The 24,644-nt window shown below is 39.4% G+C and overlaps 1 protein-coding gene across 6 annotated transcripts in view; it reads right to left on the reverse strand.

Moving 5' to 3' along the window:
• PLD1 (phospholipase D1) overlaps positions 1-24,644 on the reverse strand; it is a 354,936-nt gene that overhangs the window by 28,703 nt on the left and 301,589 nt on the right. For all 6 annotated transcript variants that reach the window (XM_053572730.1, XM_053572727.1, XM_053572729.1 and 3 more), the window contains 2 exons: positions 13,985-14,119; positions 969-1,122 (listed from right to left, as the gene is read on the reverse strand). In XM_053572730.1, coding sequence (XP_053428705.1) covers positions 969-1,122; positions 13,985-14,119 — 289 coding nt within the window. The remainder of the gene's footprint in view (positions 1-968; positions 1,123-13,984; positions 14,120-24,644) is intronic.

Below are 24,644 nucleotides of genomic sequence, written 5' to 3' on the forward strand. Positions count from 1 at the left end.
AATGCTCATTATCCTTAATCAGAGAAATGCAAATCAAAACTACCCTGAGATATCACCTAGCCCACACAAAATTCTCAAAGCTGCAGAAGCAGGCTGCAGATGGATGGGGAGAGAAGGGAACACTTTTACACTGCTGGTGGGATGCAAACTAATACAATCTTTTTGGAAGGAATTATGGAGAATCCTCAAAGAACTCAAATTAGACCTCCCATTTGATCCTGCAATCCCATTACTAGGCATCTACCCAAAGGGAAAAAAAAAAAGACATTTCACTAGACTATTAATTGCTGCTCAAATTATGATCACTAAAATGTGGAAACAACCTAAATGCCCACCAACCCAGGAATGGATTAACAAGCTGTGGTATATGTATACCATGGAATACCATTCAGCCACTAAAAAAGATGGAGACTTTAACATCTTTTGTATTAACCTGGATGGAGGTAGAACACATTCTTCTTAGTAAAGCATCACAAGAATGGAGAAGCAAGGATTCCGTGTAATCTACTCTAATATGAAGGCAGTAGATGAGCTAATACAAGGGCGGGTAGGGGAATGAGCAAGTGGGGAGAAGAGAAGAGGGAGGGGTTTGGGAGTTTTGGTGTATGGCATACCTCTTGGATGTGGGACAGAATTATAAGAGGGACTTTAACAAATGTAATCAGTGTAACCTAATTCTTTGTACCCTCAATGAATCCCAAGTAATAAAAAAGATAAAAAAATATATTTAAAATGTTATTTCTAGTGCATATAAAAATAATGAAAAGCTATTCAAAGTATTCATGTACGTGCAAAGTTGTTTGACACACTGCTGGGTGTACACACCCTATACTTTGGGAGATACTGCTTTAGACAAAGAACTTGGGATGACGTGTGTGCTAAAGGCCAGAGGGCAGGGCTGGGTCCCAGGACCTTTTGCTGTAGAAATAACTACATCAGAGAGACACCACTCTGGATGGAGGGCTGACCTAAAGCACTGTAGCCGAAGTCCTTGGGCGAACCGGCCAGCTTGGTATTCTTCTCCATCCATTACTGAAGGGACTGTCTCTGCGTCCTGCACAATGACGGCCATTTCACTGTCACGTTTTCCCAGCATGCTTCGGTCATTTATGTTGGCAGAGCCTGTAAGGAGAAAGTGATGAGATTGAACACATTCTACTGTGGCAGACCCTGCTGCCTGCCCTCCTCACTCAGGTCTTCCTGGCTAACAAAACCTTACTTTTGTTCATGTTATTTAGGGAAGATGTAATTTAGGGAGGTGGGCCCTTCCCTAACCCAAGGGAGGGTCTTGATCAGTTTAAGCCAGCCATGGTAATTTCATCATTTTTCCTGTGACACATAAGAATGTGCACTTGATGTGGTTCTCGTCAGTGGAACATGAAGTAAAGTTTTGTAAGGGCTCCTGAAAAAGTTTTTCCTTTGCACAAAAGAACACAAGAAATAGCTGTCTCTTCCAGCCTTTGAATATTTTGGCTTGAAGAGATTGATGAAGATGGGATTTCAGGGGCTTTTGCAGCCACTTTGTAACTAGGGGACAAACAAGCTGAAGACAGCAGAGCAGAAAGAAAGGTTTTCAGCTCTTGAACTTTCTGACTTTTTTTTTTTTTTTTTTGTAGAGACAGAGTCTCACTTTATGGCCCTCGGTGGCCTCACACAGCTCACAGCAACCTCCAACTCCTGGGCTTAGGTGATTCTCTTGCCTCAGCCTCCCGAGTAGCTGGGACTACAGGCGCCCGCCACAACACCCGGCTATTTTTTTGGTTGCAGTTCGGCCGGGGCCGGGTTTGAACCCACCACCCTCGCTATATGGGGCCGGCGCCTTACCGACTGAGCCACAGGATGTGAAATAATTTATTTTCGTTATTGTTTTATATACTTCTAGTTGAATTTTCTGGTGCAAAGGGTTCTGATAGACTCATGAGCACTGAAGGAGGGTCAGAGTGTCTACCAGCTCAGCAGAGGTTGGCTCTGCCTTCAGGATTAAGACAGATTATCTGTAGATTTTGAGTCATGGCCATATAATTTTGAACAACAAAGCCCAAGAGCACCTTCATGATCAATAGAGTATAATCTCAAGTACAGGGCATCGTCTGTGGCCTAGACTTCTCAAGTACAGGGCGTCGTCTGTGGCCTAGACTTCTCACTCTCTTGCCTCACTGTGCGGTGTGCCAGCAGCTTCTGTGTCATCTTCCCTCCATTCTAAGTCCAAATAAGCTGAGGATGTAGCTTTCACATGTGAAGGGCAAATATTTGCTGTCATCAGTCTAGGGCCAGGCATCGTCAAACTTTTTAAACAGGGGGCCAATTCACTGTCCCTCAGATCGTTGGAGGGCTGGACTATAGCTAAAAAAAAAAAACTATGAACAAATTCCTGTGCACACTGCACATATCTTATTTTTTTTTTTTGGTTATTACACTGTTATTATTGATATTAAAGTACTTATAAAAACTTATTTTATTTTATTTTTTATTAAATCATATCTTATTTTGAAGTAAAAAAACAAAATGGGAACAAATACAGTCACACCACCTCATGTGGCCCACGGGCTGCAGTTTGAGGACCCCTGGATGTTCAGAAGCCCTACTCACTTTCGGTGTTGAGCAGGAGGCTTAATGATACTCTTCAGGCGCCTACACACTACAGAATAGACCCAACAGACTCTTTCCTTCTTGTTTCTCTTGCCCTAGTTACAACACTGGCTGCTTCTGCTGACATGGAGCAGAAGGGCCAGGCCAGATAGGTGACTGGGGCAGCCAGAGTCTATGGTGATGGTAGCCTTGCATGAGCCCAAGTGTCGAGAATTCTGCATGAGAAAAATATGCCCTTTCTTGAAGAGATTTCAATTCATTTGTCAGGGTCTAACCATATAGATGATACACAAATCTATGATGACTGGGGGAAAGTGGTGCCTCGTGGTGGCCATGGGTGACAGAGATAGGATGGAGCACCCTTCAGAAATGTGAGAGCACTAAGGTGGGAACCTTTGAAACGTTTTGTTTTGTTGTTAGCAAATCATCCTTTATGTATATATTGATGTTTTGGCTAAGATATAAAATTTGTAGCTGTATCTTTGGGCCAAGAATTACTTTGGGCAATTTACTTAGTCTTTCTCAGCTTTAATAGAACCTTTCATAAAATGAGATAATAATCTAGACCTTGGGTGGCACCTGTGGCTCAAAGGTGTAGGGCACCAGCCCCATATGCTGGAGGTGGTGGGTTCAAACCCAGCCCAGGTCAAAAACTGCAAAAAAAAAAAAAATCTAGACCTTGTAGGGTTGTTGTGATAAGTAAGAGCATGTAAAAACACCTACTCTACAAAGGTTAATTATTGGCTTTATTATCAGACACTTACTAACTCTGTAATATTAGCACCAGAGAACATTGCTACAGGAAGGACCAATTTGCTTAAATACAGCATTTGTATTAAAGAAGTCTCCTCTCTGGCTAAGTCACCCCATGTGTGCACCATGAAGTCCTCATCATGCTGCTTTAGGATACCACTTTCCCCCAGACCTAGCAGAGGCTGCTTGCAGGAGGGGGCTGGACCAGGTGGACACTCCCCCTGCTCTGATCACTGTCAAGAGAGCTAGGGCGGAGCCCTCCTGGAGACAGAAGCCTCCCACACACTCTCCTATAAGGCCCCCAGGCCCTCTCACTACAGAGGCCCCCACACTCTAGAGGGGAGGAACATCTTGCATTCTGAGCTGGAATTCTCAGAGACTGGGCTTTACAGGCCAGTCTGGCATTGCCCAGAGCACTGACCTTCAGCCACATTGCATAAATGACATGGAGCAGAAGGACCTTGTGTGTGAAGAAAGGGATGAGAAAATTCTAAATGAATTGAATAAATGAGATACTGACAATGAGTTATAGATGGATATAAATGCTACTACCTCCATTCTTATTAAATGTTCCTGTATTCTGAAAATAAAATTCAGAGTGGCAGACATGGTGTTACCCTATTTTTATATAACACATGAGGAAGAAAAGTGAATGAGAGATCTAGAGACACACACACTGCACTGTTAGCAGTATTGAGTGCTTTCCAGTGAAGAGCCGGAGGAACACAGGGCATTTTGACTATCGCTCTATACACACTCTTAGAGTTTGAATTGTTTATAGTGAATATTCACAGTGTTCACATATTACTGTTTATGGTAGTTGCAAAATACAGTTTTCAAAAAGTGGTTTGATCATTTAAGACCACTTAGTTTCTAGACAGTGACCTATTCTGAGTCTGCTGTTAGAAAACTTTTTAAAAGTTTTGAAATATAATAAAATACAAAAGAGCATATAAAACCATACATGGACAACTTTATCAATAATAAAATAAACATCACTGAACTCATTACCTAGGCTGAAAACAGTATTACCACATCCCAGAGGCTGTAGCACTTCCCATGCCAATCATTTCCTAACCTAGCACGAGACTTGATGTTGAATTCTGGCTTCACATGCTCTGCGTGTTTTCCTAAACAAAAAATAGTTCACCTCTGACTTTTTATGTAAGTAGAATAACATATAATCTTCTGACATATGCTTCTTTCATTCAATATTGTGTCTTTGTGATTTATTTGTGCATAATTGTAATGCATTTATTTTCCCTGAATGAAGAAGACCTCTTCATACTCCCAAGGACTACACCTGAAGAGAGTGGATGTGAACTATATTCCAAGTTGATCAACTATTGCTAGCCTAAATCAACTGTCGCCTTTGCAGGCTCAGAGAAAATAAGTCAATTAAAAAACAGAACAAATCTATTTAACTGTTAGCTCTGACACAGAAAATTACTTTGTATTTATACTTTATGTAAAGCAAGGCAGGCTGAATGCCAAAATGACCTGTCAAAGGAAAATATTTACATCTGTCAATTTTCACTTAGAGTTCTGAAATCTTATTCAAGAGACCAATTGAATTTTACTTGGCTTTATTTATTTATTTTTCCATTTCAGGAAACAACAATATTTTTTTCTTTCCTTCTGTCATTGCCAAATTTAATATAAAAATATTCTGAAGTTGCTTTTTGAAGAGCAAGGCCAGAGAAGCCTGGGGGAAATAAGAGACACCTTGTATGTTGGAGAAGTGGAGGAAGACTAGACCCCTAGAGAGGTTTGATCCCTATCGAAAAAGATATCAAAGAACAAGATATTTTTCTTAAACACACTATTCAAGTATTAAAAGAATGTGTGTGTGTCTCCCCACAATGCAGCATACTGTAGTGTAAACATCTTCTGACTTCAGTATTACCTTTCCTTTTATTTTTTATTTATTTATTTTTTTTAATTTTTTTATTAAATCATAACTGTATACAATGATATGATTATGGGGCATCATACACTCACTTCATAAACCATTTGACACATTTTTATCACAGTGGTTAACATAGCCTTTCCGGCGTTATCTCAGTTACTGTGCCAAAACATTTACATTCTACATTTACCAAGTTTCGCAAATACCCCTGTAATATGCACCACAGGTGTGATCCCACCGATTCCCCTCCCTCTACCCACCCCCCCCTTTCCCACTTCCCCCTGTTGTTAAGTTGTAGCTGGGTTATAGCTTTCATGTGAGAGTCCCAAATTAGTTTCATAGTAGGGCTGTGTACATTGGGTATTTTTTCTTCCATTCTTGGGATACTTTACTAAGAAGAATATGTTCCAGCTCCATCCATGTAAACATGAAAGAGGTAAAGTCTCCATCTTTCTTTAAGGCTGCATAGTATTCCATGGTATACATATACCACAATTTATTAATCCATTCGTGGATCGATGGGCACTTCGGCTTTTTCCATGACTTAGCAATTATGAATTGGGCTGCAATAAACATTCTGGTACAAATATCTTTGTTATGTTGTGATTTTTGGTCTTCTGGGTATATGCCCAGCAGAGGAATTACAGGATTGAATGGCAGATCTATTTTTAGATCTCTGAGTGTTCTCCATATATCTTTCCAAAAGGAATGTATTAATTTGCATTCCCACCAGCAGTGCAGAAGTGTTCCCTTTTCTCCGCATCCACGCCAACATCTCTGGTCTTGAGATTTTGTGATATAGGCTAGTCTCACTGGAGTTAGATGATATCTCAAAGTAGTTTTGATTTGCATTTCTCTGATGATTAAAGATGATGAGCATTTTTTCATATGTCTGAAGGCTGTGCGCCTGTCTTCTTCAGAGAAGTTTCTCTTCAAATCCCTTGCCCAGCCTGCGATGGGATCCCTTGTTTTTTTCTTGCTGATGCGTTTGAGTTCTCTGTGGATTCTGGTTATTAAACCTTTGTCAGAGTTATACCCTGCAAATATCTTCTCCCATTCTGAGGGCTGTCTGCTTGCTCTGCTTACTGTGTTCTTAGCTGTGCAGAAGCTTTTTAGTTTGATCAAGTCCCAGTAGTGTATTTTTGAAGCTGCTTCAATTGCCCGGGGGGTTCTCCTCATGAAATACTCACCCAGACCAATTTCTTCAAGGGTTTTCCCTGCATTCTCCTCTAGTATTTTTATAGTTTCATGTCTTAAGTTTAAATCTTTAATCCAATGAGAGTCTATCTTAGTTAATGGTGAAAGGTGTGGGTCCAATTTCAGTCTTCTGCAGGTTGCCAGCCAGTTCACCCAGCACCATTTGTTAAATAGGGAATCTTTTCCCCACTGAAAGTTTTTAATTGGCTTGTCAAAAATCAAATAGTGGTAAGTAGCTGGATTCATCTCTTGGTTCTCTATTCTATTCCAGATATCTACTTCTCTGTTTTTGTGCCAATACCATGCTGTTTTGATCACTATCGATTTGTAGTAAAGTCTGAGGTCTGGTAGTGTGATTCCTCCTGTTTTGTTTTTATTTCTGAGTAATGACTTGGCTATTCGAGGTTTTTTCTGATTCCATATAAAACGAAGTAATGTTTTTTCAAGATCTTTAAAATATGACAGTGGAGCTTTAATAGGGAGTGCGTTGAAATTATATATTGCTTTGGGTAGTATGGACATTTTGATAATGTTGATTCTTCCTAGCCATGAGCATGGTATGTTTTTCCATTTGTTAACATTTTCAGCTATTTCTTTTCTTAGAGTTTCATAGTTCTCTTTATAGAGATCTTTCACGTCTTTTGTTAGGTAAATTCCCAAATATTTCATCTTCTTTGGCACTACTGTGAATGGGATAGAGTCCTTAACTGCTTTTTCAGTTTGACTGTTGTTGGTGTATATAAAGGCTACAGATTTATGAATGTTGATTTTGTAACCTGAGACGCTGCTGTATTCCTTGATCACTTCTAGGAGTTTTGTAGTAGAGTCCCTAGTGTTTTCCAGATACACAATCATATCATCTGCGAAGAGCGAGAGTTTGATCTCTTCTGACCCTATATGGATACCCTTGATCGCCTTTTCTTCCCTAATTGCGGTGGCTAAAACTTCCATTACAATGTTGAAAAGCAGTGGAGACAATGGGCAGCCTTGTCTGGTTCCTGATCTGAGTGGAAATGATTCCAATTTAACTCCATTCAATATGATATTGGCTGTGGGTTTGCTGTAGATAGCCTCTATCAGTTTAAGAAAAGTCCCTTCTAGACCAATTTTCTTGAGTGTTCTGATCATGAAGGGATGCTGGATATTATGAAAAGCTTTTTCTGCATCAATTGAGAGAATCATATGGTCTTTGTTGTTTAATTTGTTTATGTGCTGAATTACATTTATAGATTTACGTATATTGAACCAGCCTTGACACCCTGGGATAAAACCAACTTGGTCATGATGTATAATTTGTTTGATGTGTTGCTGGATTCTGTTTGTTAGGATCTTGTTGAATATTTTTGCATCTATATTCATTAGTGATATTGGTCTATAATTTTCTTTTCTTGTTGGGTCTTTTCCTGGTTTGGGGATCAGGGTGATATTTGCTTCATAGAACGTGTTGGGTAGTCTTCCTTCTTTTTCTACATTTTGGAACAGGTTGAGTAATATAGGTACTAATTCCTCTTTAAAGGTTTGGTAGAATTCTGACGTGAAACCATCTGGTCCCGGGCTTTTCTTTTTAGGGAGGTTTTGTATAGTTGATGCTATTTCTGAACTTGATATGGGTCTGTTCAACATTTCCACTTGATTCTGGTTAAGTCTTGGAAGGTGGCGTGCTTCCAAGTATCGGTCTATTTCCTTCAGATTTTCATATTTCTGAGAATAAAGTTTCTTGTAATATTCATTAAGGATTTTTTGGATTTCTGATGAGTCTGTGGTTATTTTGTCTTTGTTGTTTCTGATTGATGATATTAGAGATTTTACTCTTTTTTTCCTGATTAGGTTGGCCAGAGGTTTATCTATTTTATTGACCTTTTCAAAAAACCAGCTTTTTGATTTATTGATCTGTTGTATTATTCTTTTGTTTTCAATTTCATTTAATTCTGCTCTAATTTTGGTTATTTCTTTTCTTCTACTGGGTTTGGGGTTGGAATGTTCTTCCTTTTCCAGTTGCGTGAGATGTCCCATTAAGTTGTTAACTTCCTCTCTTTCCGTTCTCTTGAGGAAGGCTTGCCGTGCTATAAATTTCCCTCTTAGAACTGCCTTTGCAGTGTCCCAGAGGTTCTGATAGCTTGTGTCTTCATTGTCATTTTGTTCCAAAAAATTGGTGATTTCTTTCTTAATCTCATCTCTGACCCAGCTATCATTCAGCATAAGGTTATTTAACTTCCATGTTTTTGTATGGGTATGCAGATTCCTGTTGTTACTCAATTCAAGTTTTATTCCATGATGGTCCGAGAAGATGCATGGAATAATTTCTATTCCTTTAAATTTACTGAGGTTAGACTTGTGACCTAAAATGTGATCAATTTTGGAGTAAGTTCCGTGGGCTGATGAGAAGTATGTGTATTCAGTTTTGTTGGGATGAAATGTTCTGTAGATGTCTGCTAAATCTAAATATTGGATGGTTAGGTTTAAATCTAAGATTTCTTTGCTCAGCTTCTTTCTGGAGGATCGATCCAACACTGCCAAGGGAGTGTTGAAATCTCCAACGATTATGGAGCTGGAGGAAATCAAGTTACTCATGTCTGTTAGAGTTTCTCTTATAAATTGAGGTGCATTCTGGTTGGGTGCATAGATATTAATAATTGAGATCTCGTCATATTGAGTATTACCCTTAACAAATATGAAGTGACCATTCTTGTCCTTCCTTACTTTTGATGGTTTAAAGCCTACTGTATCTGCAAATAAAATTGCAACACCTGCTTTTTTCTGATTACCATTTGCCTGAAATATGGATGACCATCCTTTCACCCTGAGTCTGTATTTGTCTTTTAAGTTGAGATGTGACTCTTGTATGCAACAAATATCTGGCTTAAGTTTTTGTATCCAGTCAGCTAACCTATGCCTCTTTAGAGGACAGTTTAAGCCATTCACATTGATGGAGAGTAAGGATAAGTCTGGTGGAATTTTGGGTATCGAGTTTTTCAAAGGTCCAGTGGACATTTTTAATCCTTTCGCCAGTGTGGAAGTTGGAGTTTGATCCGAAGTTTCTGATTGAGTTTACTTTTGTGGTATAGGATTGGGTTGGTCATTGTGGAGGATAGGTCTGAGAACATCCTGAAGAGCTGGTTTACTTATGGCAAATTTTTTCAACATATGAATGTCATTGAAGTATTTAATTTCTCCATCATAGATGAAACTCAGTTCAGCTGGATACAAGATCCTGGGTTGAAAGTTTTTTTGCTTTAGGAGATTAAAAGTTGATGACCAGCCTCTTCTTGCTTGAAAAGTTTCAGCAGAGAGATCTGCAGTTATTCTAATATTCTTACCTTTGTACGTTATAGTTTTCTTTCGCCGGGCTGCTTTGAGAATCTTCTCTTTCATGTTAACTTTAGTGAAGCTAATTATGATATGTCTGGGAGATGGCTTATTGGGGTTGAATCGTGCTGGGGTTCTGAAGCTGTCTGCTATCTGAATTTCAGATTCTCTAGGCATGTCTGGAAAATTTTCTTTCATAATTTCATGTAGAAGGGCCTCTGTGCCCTTGGCTGCCACGTCATCAGTCTCCGAAATTCCTATAACTCTTATGTTATTTTTTTTCGAATTATCTGAGAGCTCTCTGAGTGAGTGATCCGTTTTTGCTCTCCATTTCTCTTCCTCTTTGAGAGATTGGGAGCGTTCGAAGACTTTATCTTCAATGTCAGAAATCCTTTCTTCTGCTTGCTCCATTCTGTTACTGAGGGATTCTACTGTATTTTTCATATCTTTGAGGGCTGTAAGTTCTTGTTTCAGTGTGTCTAAGTCTTTGGTGGTTTTGTCTTTAAATTCGTTAAATTCTTGAGACAGTTTTTGAATTTCTCCTCGAATTCCTAATTCCATTTTATTAATCTTGTCTGCAAACCAAATTCTGAATTCGACTTCTGACATCTCAGCCAGTTGTTTATGAATGGGATCTTCAATCACATCTGCCGTATCTTTTCTTGGGGGGGTTGATCTATTCTGGTTATTCATGTTACCAGAGTTTTTCCGCTGATTCCGCCCCATGGTTTACTCCCTTTGGTTTTTCCCCTGGGGTTTTATCGAGGGCCCGTACAGTGTTGTGGCCTGAGAAACTGGGGCCCTGTCTGGTGTGGTGGAGCAAAGTGGTTCTGTCTTGTTTTCAGCTGGTTTCTGTTCGATCCTATTGCAACTTCTACTCTGGCTTGAAGTCTCAGCTGTGTGGAAAAATCAGCAATTAAGTCACCCCGCCTGCCCACCTCTGGCCCCAGTTGGAAAAGGAGAATCAAACCTTCCTACAATCGCACACCCAGGGCACCACCTGAAAAGTCCTCAGTCTATTAGCCCAGTTCAAAAGGTCCGAATCAACTGTCTCAATCGGCACTTGTCTCGGGTGGAAGGGTTCAAGAGGTCTCTGGGAACTGGATCATAGGGGCCTGGTGACTCCTCTGAGACAGCTCACCCCAATGCAGCGTGGAGTCAGGAGGAGCCACCCTGCAAACAGAGCAGTCTGGGAAGGTTGACGTCTCCTTCCCCACTTTGCCCCTCCGTCGGACCCAGTCACTGGTATCTCTGCAGATGGCTAACCCAGTTGCCTGCAGTGAACAGACACTCCAGGGGTTTGCACCTGCCTGAATCGCGAGGAAGTCTGCCAGGCCTCCGCAGACTGCCGCTATCTAGCAGGAGGAGATGGGGCCTGACATCTTTGAGTGTTTGATGCAGGTGATGGGAAGGAGGTGTTCACTCAGGCTTAGCCCCGTCCCTGATGGATGCTGCTAACAGAACAGAACAGAACAGACAACTTTGTGAGGTTCTGTCTCTGTTCCTGTCGTCGCCTACAGGAGACGGGCTGTTTTGAGTTCAAACGTCTTTGCTGCTGGAGAATTGCGTCTGAACACCTCTCTGGGTTGGCCCCGCCCTGGAGGCTTCCGGGTTTGTGAGCCGTGTCACCAGTGGCCTCCTCTGGTTGCCCAGGGAGACAGGGGTGTGGCCTCAGAATATCCAGAAGTGAGCGTTCTGCCGTTAAAGAAAAAACGGCTGTTGATCTACCTCCAGGGAACTGCTGCTCTGGTGTGGGCACTCAGGCGACCCTTTTCTCCTCTGTCCCGCGCCCCAGAGTCAGCATTGAGCGGCCGCAGTTTGTGCTGGGTCCACACCCCTTAAGAGATCCCCCAAGAATCAGAACTCTTGGGGGATGGGCCCCCAGACCCGGATTGGGAGTGGGGTGGGGGGAAGCTAGAGTTTCATTCAGTTTCATGCAATACTACAGTCCGGGGAGGGCTCCTGCACTGCACCGCAGGGAAGTGCCGCCAAGGCTTGATTTCCCCTCAGCAGAGTGCCCTCTCCTCGCTCACGTGTCCCAGAGTCAGCGCTGACCTGACGCAGCTCAGGCACTGTGCACTCCCCTCGAGAAATCACCCAAGGAGCCGAACTCCTGGGGGATAGGCCCTCAGACCCCGAGTGAGAGTAGGGGCTCTCAGCTCTCAGCGGGGAGGCCAGAGTCTGATTCAGTCTTGGGCCCCGTATGCCCGGGGAGGGTTGCTGCACTGCACCGCAGGGAAGTGCCGCCAAGGCTTGATTTCCCCTCAGCAGAGTGCCCTCTCCTCGCTCACGTATCCCAGAGTCAGCGCTGACCTGACGCAGCTCAGGCACTGTGCACTCCCCTGGAGAAATCACCCAAGGAGCTGAACTCCTGGGGGATAGGCCCTCAGACCCCGAGTGAGAGTAGGGGTTCTCAGCTCTCAGCGGGGAGGCCAGAGTCTGATTCAGTCTTGGGCCCCGTATGCCCGGGGAGGGTTGGTGCACTGCACCGCAGGGAAGTGCCGCGAGGCGTGACTCCCCCTCAGCCCGGTGCCCTCTCCTCACTCGCGCGCCTCAGAGTCAATGCTGACCAGTCGCAACTCGGGGACTGTCCACTCCCCTTGAGAAATCACCCAAGGATCCGAAGTCCTGGGGGACAGGCCTCCAGACCTCAGTGGGCGGGAGGGGAGCGCCAGGGATTCAGGGTTGCCGGCAAAGGATTCCCAAAGTTTTATTCAGCCCTATGTCCGGCAGGAGAACGCCACGGCACCCCAGTAGGGGAGGTAGGTCCAGTTTTTAGAAGGTCTCTCCCGTGGAGTGTAGTGGGAGGGGCTTTAATTTCTGCCCGCTTGTTCAATTGTGGGGCTCCAGAGCCGGTCTCATGGGGGAGGGGGACTCCCGTCCGCTTGGTGGTGGATTTTGTACCTTTTGTTTGCGTCCTTGTGATCACAACTTGCCTCAGCGGTGTTGATGTGCGTTCTTCAGCCTTCTCTCTTGGTGAGGCTCAAGTCCACCAGGATACTTACTAAATTCCTGTCCCTTAACTCTCCTTCTGGACGGGAGCCTTTGTTGAAAGCTGGCTTCAGTCCGCCATCTTGTCTCGTCCCCCCTACCTTTCCTTTTTAAATCAATGCCACACAAGGCAGCCTCATCACTCCTAGGTGTGAGATACTTTTTTCTTTTCTCAGCAGAGATTAAAGATCATATTTATTGTCAAAAACTTTGAAAATACTCCATAACATTTAGTTTCTTAAATAATAAGAAAGGATCTTATTATAGATGAGAATCTACATTTTACTTAAAACAGATGAAGAAAATTCCCAAAAGTAGGACACACCTATCTCTAAGTGACACGCCCCACCCTGGTTTCTTCATATACACGTATCTAGCTGCTAATTAATACTCTGTTGTTCATCCTGGTTTTCCAGTATTCATTTTACATAATATTAGAAGGCAAAACAAGTCAATGATGGAAAATACAAAACTTTCCATGCATATGAAAGAATGAAAATCTAATCGGAGTAAAATGTACAACCGTAATCCTCTCCTCAATCTGTCAATGGGGAGAAGCTTGGGAAAAATCCTTGATCCTTGACCAGAAGGACTGCAAACCTTAGCACAGAGCTGTGTTCTGTCATTTATCACACAATTCTCTCCTCACCCATACCCATTAGCAAAGCTGGACTGCTCTACATCTGACTCATGGTACCCAGATGCAATGTTAGGAAAAGCCAGGGTGAGCACAGAAGCAGTGTACCTTACTATTCTTCTGATTTGACTTTTACACAACTTCAGATTTGTGGTAATGGTTAGGTGGTTAAGGTAGATGTGGTGTAAACATATTCAGATTACCACAAGGTACTTGCTTATAACACACTTTTCCTTCTTATTTCTCCCCCACTCTCCAATCCCTGAAACCCAGTCACTTGGATTCAAAATAAACATAAGGAACTAAGAAAGAATTAAGAGATCAAGCAGTGATCTTGATCACCCAGTGGACTGCTGGGTTAACTCACTGCTTCTGGATACTGTAATTCATATAAAGTCCATAGAATTTCTCTGTCTCTCAGCTTCTGCATAGGTAAAAAATGTGTTAGAAAGGATATGAGAGAAAGTGATTGCTTCAGAAGAGGTTTAGATGTTGTGTTACTGTCTCAGCTACAGAGGAAGCTTGAGAGGAAGAGCAACAGAAGTTTTGCCTGGGGTGAGTTGACTGGCTGGGAACAATCACAGACCATGCACCATACTTACCAATAATAACTGTGCTGTCATCAGCAATTAACAACTTGCTGTGGACGTAGATAAGCTCGGTGACAAGATTCCCTTCAAGCTCTGCATGTGTTCTGAGACCACAGAATGATATGTAATTTATCCACTGATTTCCAACTGTAAATTAATAAATTGCTAAAATTAATATAGCCAAGGTCAATAAAGGCAAATTAAATTTTATTGTTTTTCAAAGCAAATATACTACTTAAACAGCTGTTCAGAATAAACTGTATATTATATATAGGCATTTTTCTATTTCAGGATGCATGCAGGAGATACATTGTTAATCTGGAGGGCTATATATTTGTTAAAAGTCATATTGAAGTGCCTTCTGTTTTCCCTTTGGCAAGGCAATCCCCAAAGGTATTCAAATATGAACACTTAATCTTAATGATTTAATGAGTAACTACAGAGTGATGGAGTAGATTAGCCACAGCCTCAGTGTGACATTTGCTTCCATCTTAGTTGACACCTGCAGGAGTTTACATCAGATGCCAGGCGTGCCCCAATGCCAGCAGATGCACACATCATTTGTAGCACATTCAATCCAAAGCAGCAGGAAATTTTATAGACTTTGGGTAAATAAAAATGTTTGCAATTAAAATTAGGAAATAAAAGAATCCTTACTTAGGAGAATTTTCTTCAGAGCAAGTGGCTCCAGGTTTGTACTTTAAAATGCCCTCTTCTCTCATCATGTGGTAAGAAAGAATGCATCCATCCCAAGCCACTCCCAATTCACTGGCCTGGTATGAGAGTTGCAGCATTTTACAGTCCTGCTTTCACACAGCAGTTGTACTGGAAAAGCAAAGTCTGACACTAAGAATAAATGGAGCAGAACCATCATGGATTCTAATGGAAAAAGAGTATAAGAGAATTCTCTTATACTCTTCATCATGGGAATTCTCTTTATCTGTTTTCTTTAAGAGAATTTCAAGCAAAATGGTAGTTCATAGTCCATTTATTGAAGTTTCCATTTATTCCTGATGTTTTCTCTTTTGCTATCAATGCTATTAAATGTTTCTACTAAGTATGGGCATCTTGGAAATAAATTTAGTAATAGGTTGGATATAGAGATTCCTCCTTTTAAACACTTCCCTTATGTAGATGAGTGATCTTATATAATGGTGTTTAACAGGAGTTGGTAGACCGTGTATTAATGCATCACGTGTAAGAAATGCACTTCTAAAATATTTTGTGTAAATGAGATTTTTGCAATCAATTTCCTCCCCCACTACAAAGATACTTCATTGGAAGTATTACTTCCTTTTTAAAATATTTTCTGACCCATTTCTTCCCTCAAGAGCATAAAATTTCTGTAAAATATTTCTAACATAATGCCTAATATTTTACAAATATTTGTATAATCTTCAACTTCTCCTACTCTTGTACAGAAGCTATATCTTACACATACAAGTATCTTCATCCTTACATAGTGCTAGAAATAGTTGAATAAGTGAGTGACTAGATCAGTGGATAAATATTCAAGTGGCAGATACTATCTTAGGTTTTAGTTTCTTCATATCATTTACTTTCCTACAGATGGCTCTAGATATAGAATCTATAATTTTAAGACATGAAGAAGCCTTTTAAAGGAATCATGGAGTAAGCCCTGTGCTAAAGTAAACATATCCTGCAGTGATTTCCCATTAAACATTCACACGGAATAACACAGCACACCAGTGGCTCTCAGCGTGCCGGACTACTTCTGCACGAGGACTACTTCTGCAAGGCTTATTAAAGGCAGATTCTGGCTCGGCGCCCGTGACTCAAGCGGCTAAGGTGCCAGCCACATACAGCTGAGCTGGCAGGTTCGAATCCAGTGTGGGCCCAGCAAACAACAATGATGGCTTCAATTAAAAAATAGCTGGGCATTGTGGTGGGTGCCTGTAGTCCCTGCTACTTGGGAGGTAGAGGCAGGAGAATTGCTTGAGGCCAGAAGTTAAAGGTTGCTGTTAGCTGTGATGCCACAGCACTCTACCCAGGCAAAAAGCTTGAGGCTCTGTCTCAAAACAAACAAACAAACAAAAAAAAGCAGATTCCTGAGACCTTTCCCAGAATTCTGATTTAGCACCAATTTGCTAGGTGCCCTAGGGATATTGTCCTTAATGACATTGCTAAAGACCTTTGGTACTTACTGCTTTGAGGTTAGTAATAATACATTAAGAAAATAAAAGATTGGTGGTGCCCGTAGCTCAGTGGGGTAGGGCGCCGGCCACAGACACCAAGGTTAGCAGGTTCAAACCTGGTCTGGGCCTGCAAAAGACAACAATGACAACTGCAACAACAACAACAAAATTGCCAGCTGGTGTGGCAGGTGCCTGTAATCCCAGCTACTTGGGAGGCTGAGGCATGAGAATCGCTTAAGCCCAAGAGTTTGAGGTTTGAGGTTGCTGTGAGCTGTAACACCATGGCACTCTACGAGGGTGACAGCTTGAGATTCTGTCTCAAAAAAAAAAAAAAAAAAGATCATAATTCAGTGACATGCATTCTAGGGATACAAGTCTACTCCGTATGAGGAGATCCATTATAAGATATCATACTGATAAATCTAGGGAAAGAAATCATATGATTATCCCAACAGATGCTGGAAATGTTTGGACACAATTCGCAATCAATTCCTGATGGATAACACATGTATTATATATGTGTAAGATATATGCATGTGTGTAAGCATAATATCTTCAATGGTAGTTACTATTGCTCTGCAGGATCAGCCAACACAGTAAAACAGGAGAAATCATGTAAGTAAACCACCTCCATATGCAAATGCTAGGATGGCAAACCTGGAGAATCAGTGATCAAACTGTACCAATGAAAGTGTAGCACTGGATGTAAATTGACACAGAGAAATCAAGAGCCTTCATAACTGTAATCACTTACAGAATATAATCACAGACAAATCCCCATTTATAATGACAACTAAGAAGATGAAATGCTTAAACTTAATAGTGTATGTGCAAAATTTATATAAAGAAACATTAAAAACCCTATCAAGATACAAGAATAAACTTGAACAAATAGAAATCCATTGTTCTGGGACAGAACAATTCAATTTAATTTTATTCAATTAAAAATATGTCAACTCTCCCCAGGTTAATTTGTAAATTTGATGTGATCTCAGTAAAAATACCAACAATTTTTTTAGAGTTATACTCCATAGTGATATTATATTTCAAGTGTAAAAATAAACAAGCAAGAATAGCTAGGAAAAAAATAGAAAAGAAAATCTATGAGAGGATATTAGCCCTATCAGATATTAATATATACTAAGGTCAGTATAAAATTCAGAGAAGATATGGCACATAAATATACACAGAAGCCAGAAAATGGAATAGAAACCCCAATAATAGACCCACGTCCATGTAGACATTTCATATGTTATAAAGACAGCATCTGAAATGACAAGGTCAAGGACTTTTAAATGAAAGGTGCTGGTACAACTGAATCAACACTTGAAAAAGACAAAATTCCTAGATTTTATTAAGAATAAAATGTTTTGGCACAGTAACTGAGATAACGCCGGAAAGGCTATGTTAACCACTGTGATAAAAATGTGTCAAATGGCTTATGAAGTGAGTGTATGATGCCCCATAATCATATCATTGTATACAGTTATGATTTAATAAAAAAAAAAAGAAAAAAAAATCCAAATGGATCAGAGATAGAAATGTATGCATGAGACACAGACATATGTTGGAAGGCAATAAAAGTGAATTTCTTTCTTTTTTTTTTTTTTTGCAGTTTTTGGCTGGGGCTGGGTTTGAACCCACCACCTCCAGCATATGGGGCCAGTGCCCTACTCCTTTGAGCCACAGGCGCCATCCAAAAAGTGAATTTCTGTATATCCCTAATGTAGGGAAGACTCTGTAACTATCCAGAAGTAATAATAGAAAAAGATTGGTGATGTTGACTAGATTAAAACAAAAACAGTATGTTTGAATGACACAAAACACTGTAAACAAAAGCAAAAGGCAAAAGAACAACTGGGAGAACATATTTCTAATATATATATATATATATATATCTCACAGGCCAAAAGGTAGGGGAAGAGAATTCAATAATCAAACAGACATCAATAGGTTGATAGAAAAATGGGCAAAAGACATGAATAGACAAAAGACATTTTGAAAAGATATTCATTCTCTTTTTTTTTTTATCTCTTTATGCCAGATCCTTATTTCTGTTTTTTTTTTTTATTGTTGGGGATTCATTGAGGGTACAATAAGCCAGGTTACACTGATTGCAATTGTTAGGTAAAGTCCCTCTTGCAATCATGTCTTGCCCCCATAAAGTGTGACACAGACCAAGGCCCCACCCCCCTCCCTCCTTCCCTCTTTCTGCTTCCCCCCCCATAACCATAATTGTCATTCATTGTCCTCATATCAAAATTGAGTACATAGGATTCATGCTTCTCCATTCTTGTGATGCTTTACTAAGAATAATGTCTTCCACTTCCATCCAGGTTAATACGAAGGATGTAAAGTCTCCATTTTTTTTAATGGCTGAATAGTATTCCATGGTATACATATACATCATCTCTGTATATTAGAGAAATGCAAATCAAAACAACCCTGAGATATCATCTAACCCCAGTGAGAATGGCCCACATCACAAAATCTCAAAACTACAGATGCTGGCGTGGATGTGGAGAGAAGGGAACACTTTTACACTGCTGGTGGGACTGCAAACTAGTACAACCTTTCTGGAAGGAAGTATGGAGAAACCTCAAAGCACTCAAGCTAGACCTCCCATTTGATCCTGCAATCCCATTACTGGGCATCTACCCAGAAGGAAAAAAATCCTTTTATCATAAGGACACTTGTACTAGACTGTTTATTGCAGCTCAATTTACAATCGCCAAAATGTGGAAACAGCCTAAATGCCCACCAACCCAGGAATGGATTAAAAGATATTCATTCTTATAATAATAAAAATGAAAATTAAAACTATACTGAGAAACTACTTCTTACCTATGAGACTGACAAAATATAAAACAGTCAGTGAGAATGGGTTGAATCAGGCTCCCTCATACAATGGTGTGGTCACTTGGAAAAATCTAACAAAGCTCCCTATGTGTTCATCTCTTAATTCAGCAATCCAATTTTATGTATTTATTCTAAATATATACCATCACTTCCTTAATGAAGAGCAGAATATTAATATCTACTCAAAGTATTTTACAACAAAATGCTTATTAATTACAAAGGGAAAACAGAAACTCTAGCAGGCCTGCCATGGCTAAGTGATCGAAGTTAATATAACCAGTAATATTAACAAATCAGCATATGTTATACTCTGATACATTACACTAAGAATAATACAACATCACTTCTCTGATATTCCTGCCCAAAATGCACACCTTAAATCTACTTGGTTATTCTATAGAACAATGGGCATGTCAAACTGAGATACTAGTCAGAGGGCCTCTCAGCCCCTCCCTACTTCCCACTCATTCCTGGCTATGTGGCAGCTCTCATAAAGTGATATAATCTTTATTTCTTTGTGAAAATGTCCTTGGAAAGAAAACTAAAAGTTAGAACCACTAACATATCTGCAAGAAAGACAATGGTTCTGAGCCAGCAAGTGGGCAGGCTGGATGCTGCCCCAAATGCAGTGGGGCTTGTTTACAACACAGAAGAATGCCCACACACTCACACAGAAAGAAAAAGCTGACTGAGAAAATATTCCAGCCTGTACTTCACAGACTTTAGTCTTTGAAGAATACTACCTCAACATATAACAGGTACAAGGTTGATGATATTAATTAATGTTGAGGATATACTGGGGGGAAAGTACCTTTTAAAGACAATATAAGAAAGCCAGGAGCATATATAAGCATTAATATCAAACAATAGGCAGGCAAGTAGCAGAGAGACTTCCAATTGTGTGCCACGGAAGTATTTTGAGAATCTGCAGGTTTGCATGGGACATATCTGTTGTGAACACTGGTGCATGTGTACTTTGGAAGAAGAGTAGTTCAATAGACTTAATGCTGATAAGGAAATTTTGTTAAAGAGCACCAAGAGTTTTTGTAGTTTTACTTAAAAACTTGTAGCACTTGGCATATGTACATTTCTAATCCTGATTGAAGATCTCTAGACATTATCTTAAATTGGCTATAGTAATTCACAAAAATTATGAAGGTGATAAAGAAATGCTTTAAATTAAACATTAAATCTCTGAAGACTGGAGTATCAGATAATTATATATTAATACCTGCTGTTTCTTTTCTCAGGAAATTTAACACATTCTTAGCAGCAGTTTTGTTATTCTAAAAATTAAAATAGTAGAGAGGGCAGCGCCTGTGGCTCAAAGGAGTAGGGAGCCAGCCTCATATACCAGAGGTAGCGAGTTCAAACCTGACCCCGGCCAAAAACTACGGGAAAAAAAAAAAAAGAAAAAGAAAGAATGAAAATATAATTAAAACAGTAGAGAATAACAGAATAACTTTCTATCCAAGTGGAGATCTGTTATTTTATGCATTTAAAACACACTACATAGAAACTACATAAAACAGAATAACAGAATAACTTTCTATCCAAGTGGAGATCTGTTATTTTATGCATTTAAAACACACTACATAGAAACTACATAAAACCTACTACCAGAAACTTTATGCCCAGAAATTTGACAATGTGAAGGAAATGGATCAATATTTGGAATCATACCCTTTCCCTAGACTTAGCCCAAATAAAACAGATGTCCTGAACAGACCAATTTCAAGCACTGAGATCAAAGAAACAATAGAAAATCTCCCGACCAAAAAATGCCCTGGTCCGGATGGCTTCATACCAGAATTCTATCAAACCTTCAAAGAAGAGCTTATTCCTATACTGCAGAAATTATTCCAAAAAATTGAGGAAGAAGGAATCTTCCCCAACATGTTCCATGAAGCAAACATCACCCTGATACCCCAAACAGGAAAAGATCCAACTAAAAAGGAGAATTTCAGACCAATTTCACTAATGAATATAAATGCAAAAATTCTCAACAAAATCCTAGCCAATAGATTACAGCTTATCATCAAAAAAGTCATACATCATGATCAAGTAGGTTTCATCCCAGGGATGCCAGGCTGGTTTAATATATGCTAGTCCATAAACGTTATTCCCTGTATCAACAGAAGCAAAACCAAAGACTATATGATCCTCTCAACAGATGCAGAAAAAGCATTCGATAAAATCCAGCATCCTTTTCTAATTAGAAAACTGAAGACTATAGGCATAGGTGGCACATTTCTGAAACTGATCAAAGCTATCTATGACAAATCCATAGCTAATATTTCACTGAATGGAGTAAAACTGAAAACTTTTCCTCTTAGAATTGGAATCAGACAAGGTTGTCCTCTGTCACCATTACTATTCAACATAGGGCTGGAAGTTCTAGCCAATATAATTAGACAAGATAAGAAAATAAAGAGAATCCAAATGGGAGCAGAGGAGGTCAAAATCTCCCTCTTTGCTGATAACATGATCTTATACTTCGAGAATCCCAAAGACTCAACCACAAGACTCTTGCAAGTCATCAAAAAATACAGTAATGTCTCGGGATATAAAATCAATGTCCACAAGTCAGTGGCCTTTGTATATGCCAACAATAGCCAAGATGAGCCGTTAATTAAGGACACAAGTCCCTTCACCATAGCCCCAAAGAAAATGAAATACTTAGGAATATACTTAACAAAAGAGGTGAAGGACTTCTATAAAGAAAATTATGAAACCCTAAGAAAGGAAATAGCAGAGGATATTAACAAATGGAAGAACACACCATGCTCATGGATGGGAAGCATCAACATTGTTAAAATGTCTATATTTCCCAGAGCAATTTACCGATTCAACACCATCCCTATTAAAACACCAACATCCTACTTTCAAATGATTCTGCATTTTGTATGCAACCAGAAAAAACCCTGTATAGCTAAGGCAGTTCTTAGTAATAAAAACAAAGCCGGGGATATCACCGTACTAGATTACAAGGCCATAGTGGTCAAGACAGCATGGTACTGGCAAAAAATAAGAGATAATAGAGACATAGACATTTGGAATCGAATAGAAAACCAGGAAATGAAACCAACAACTTAAAGTCACCTAATCTTTGATAAACCAAACAAGAGTGTTCACTGGGGGTAAGACTCCCTATTCAATAAATGGTGTTGAGAAAACTGGATATCCACATGTAAAAGACTGAAACTGGACCCGCACCTTTCTCCACTCACAAACATTGATTCAAGATGGATAAAGGACTTAAATTTAAGGCATGAAATGATAAAAATCCTCAAAGAAAGAATAGGAAAAACACTGGAAGATATCGGCCTGGGGAAAGACTTTATGAAGAAGACTGCCATGGCAATAGCAACAACAACAATAAACAAATGGGATTTAATTAAACTGAAAAGCTTCTGTACAACCAAGGAGACAACAACCAAAGCAAATAGACAACCTACCCAATGGGAAAGGATATTTGCATATTTGAATCAGACAAAAGCTATAGAGAACTTCAATTAATCCACAAGAAAAAAAAAAACAAAAATCCCATATGTCAATGGGGAAGAGAGATGAATAGTATGTTCTCTAAAGACGATAGGCGAATGGCTAGCAAACACATGAAAAAATACTCATCATCCTTAATTATTAGAGAAATGCAAATTAAAACCTCCCTGAGATATCATCTAACCACAACAAGAATGGCCTATATCACAAAATCTCAAAACTGCAGATGCTGGTGCAGATGTGGAGAGAAAGGAACACTTTTACACTACTGGTGGAACTGCAAACTAATACAACATTTTGGAAGGAAGTATGGAGAAACCTCAAAGAACTCAACCTAGACCTCCTGTTTGATCCTGCAATCCCATTACTGGTATCTATCCAGAAGAAAAAAAAAAAACTTTTATTATCAAGACACTTGTACTAGGCTGTTTATCTCAGCCCAATTTACAATCGCTAAAACCAGGAATGGATTGGTAAGCTGTGGTATATGTATACCATGGAATATTATTTAGCCATTAAAAAAATAGAGATTTTGCAGCATTTGTCCTAACCTACATGGAGGTGGAACACATTATTTTTAGTGAAGCATCACAGGAACGGAGAAGTATGAATCCTATGTATTCAACTTTGATATGAGGACAATTAATGACAATTAATGACATGGTGGGGAATGGAGGAAGGGGAAACCAGACAGAGAAGGAGGGAGTGAGTGAGGGAAATGAAAAGAAAAAGAAAAGAAAAGAAAATAGTGACTAATTCTCACATAAATTGGATTTAATTTTGACCAAAGTCCATTACCTAAACATTAATTTTTAATTCAACTTGTTAATATGTTGTTTAGGATATTGCATCCTCATTTATAAGTAAAATATGGTTGTAATTTCCCCTTTATAACAGTATATTTTCTCCAATTTTAATATCAGGTATATACAGATTAAGAATAATGATTATGAAGTATCTCTTCTTTTTCTATTGTCTATAAGATTTGGCATGATCTGTTTTTTGAAATTATCTTTTACTTTTATTTATAAATATTAGTTGTCTATTTTTTGAGACTTTGGAAAAAAAAATAAGAAGAAGTTAACTGATGACTCCATACTGAACCTCAGAGTCAAAGCATTCTATAATAGACATACTCTTATTTGACAATGTAAATGTTACTTTCTTTGCATTATTATTATTGCTTAATATTTCGATGCAAATAACCCCCCACTATGTATATTTAACCCTGTGCTTTGAGAAAGGGCATTATGTAATTAATCTGTTCTCTCCATACTTAGAATATGAACACTTTTCCCACTGAGATGCTTTATTTTGCCTTGTTCTCAGGGTACTTGGAAATCTTTTCATAAATGGGTTTAACATTCAATTTACTTCTTGTGTTAAAATCCAATTATTTTCTCTAAATATACAAAGGCAGGGAAAGAGTCCAAAGCCAAAGGAAATGCTTCATAATAAACTCAGCACCTTTACATCATTAAGAAACTAAATAATAGACTTGTTTTGATTCTTTATTCTCCTATAACCTCAATGTCACATTTTTACAAGCTGTGACCGGCACTGGGTGACTGTCCCAATTTTGTTTTGTCAATGTATCTTTTACAGACTTGCTCAGGCGCTGCCGCCTTCATGTTAAGCTATTAGGAAATGCGGACAGAATACTCTGGTAAGTCTTCTCTGTCTTGGATACAATTAGATACCACTTTTGGAAATATTTGTTATTGGTAATATACATATCTTATGCTTAACATGGTTTTCTGAAGTTTTATAGATTGCACAGACCATTAGTGAAAAATATGAAACACACAACACCAATATGTGTGAATATATGTGTATGTCTCTAAACTATATACATGTGCTAAAAGCTTGTCATTAATTTTAAAGATTCCAAATAATTTACAAATTCTTAAAAATTTATAAATTTTGCTAGACAACATATACTATAAAATTGTTTCCTTTAAAGTGTACTATTTAACAGGTTTTTTAAAAAAGTATATTCACAAAGCTATTTAACTGGAGGGGAGACAAGATGGCGGACTGAAGCCAGCTTTCAACAGAGGCTCCCGTCAAGAAGGAGAGTTAAGGGACAGGAATTTAGTAAGTATCCTGATGGACTTGAGCCTCACCAAGAGAGAAGGTTGAAGAATGCACAT

Source organism: Nycticebus coucang, chromosome 20 (genome assembly GCF_027406575.1).
Source record: "Nycticebus coucang isolate mNycCou1 chromosome 20, mNycCou1.pri, whole genome shotgun sequence".
NCBI lineage: Eukaryota > Metazoa > Chordata > Mammalia > Primates > Lorisidae > Nycticebus > Nycticebus coucang.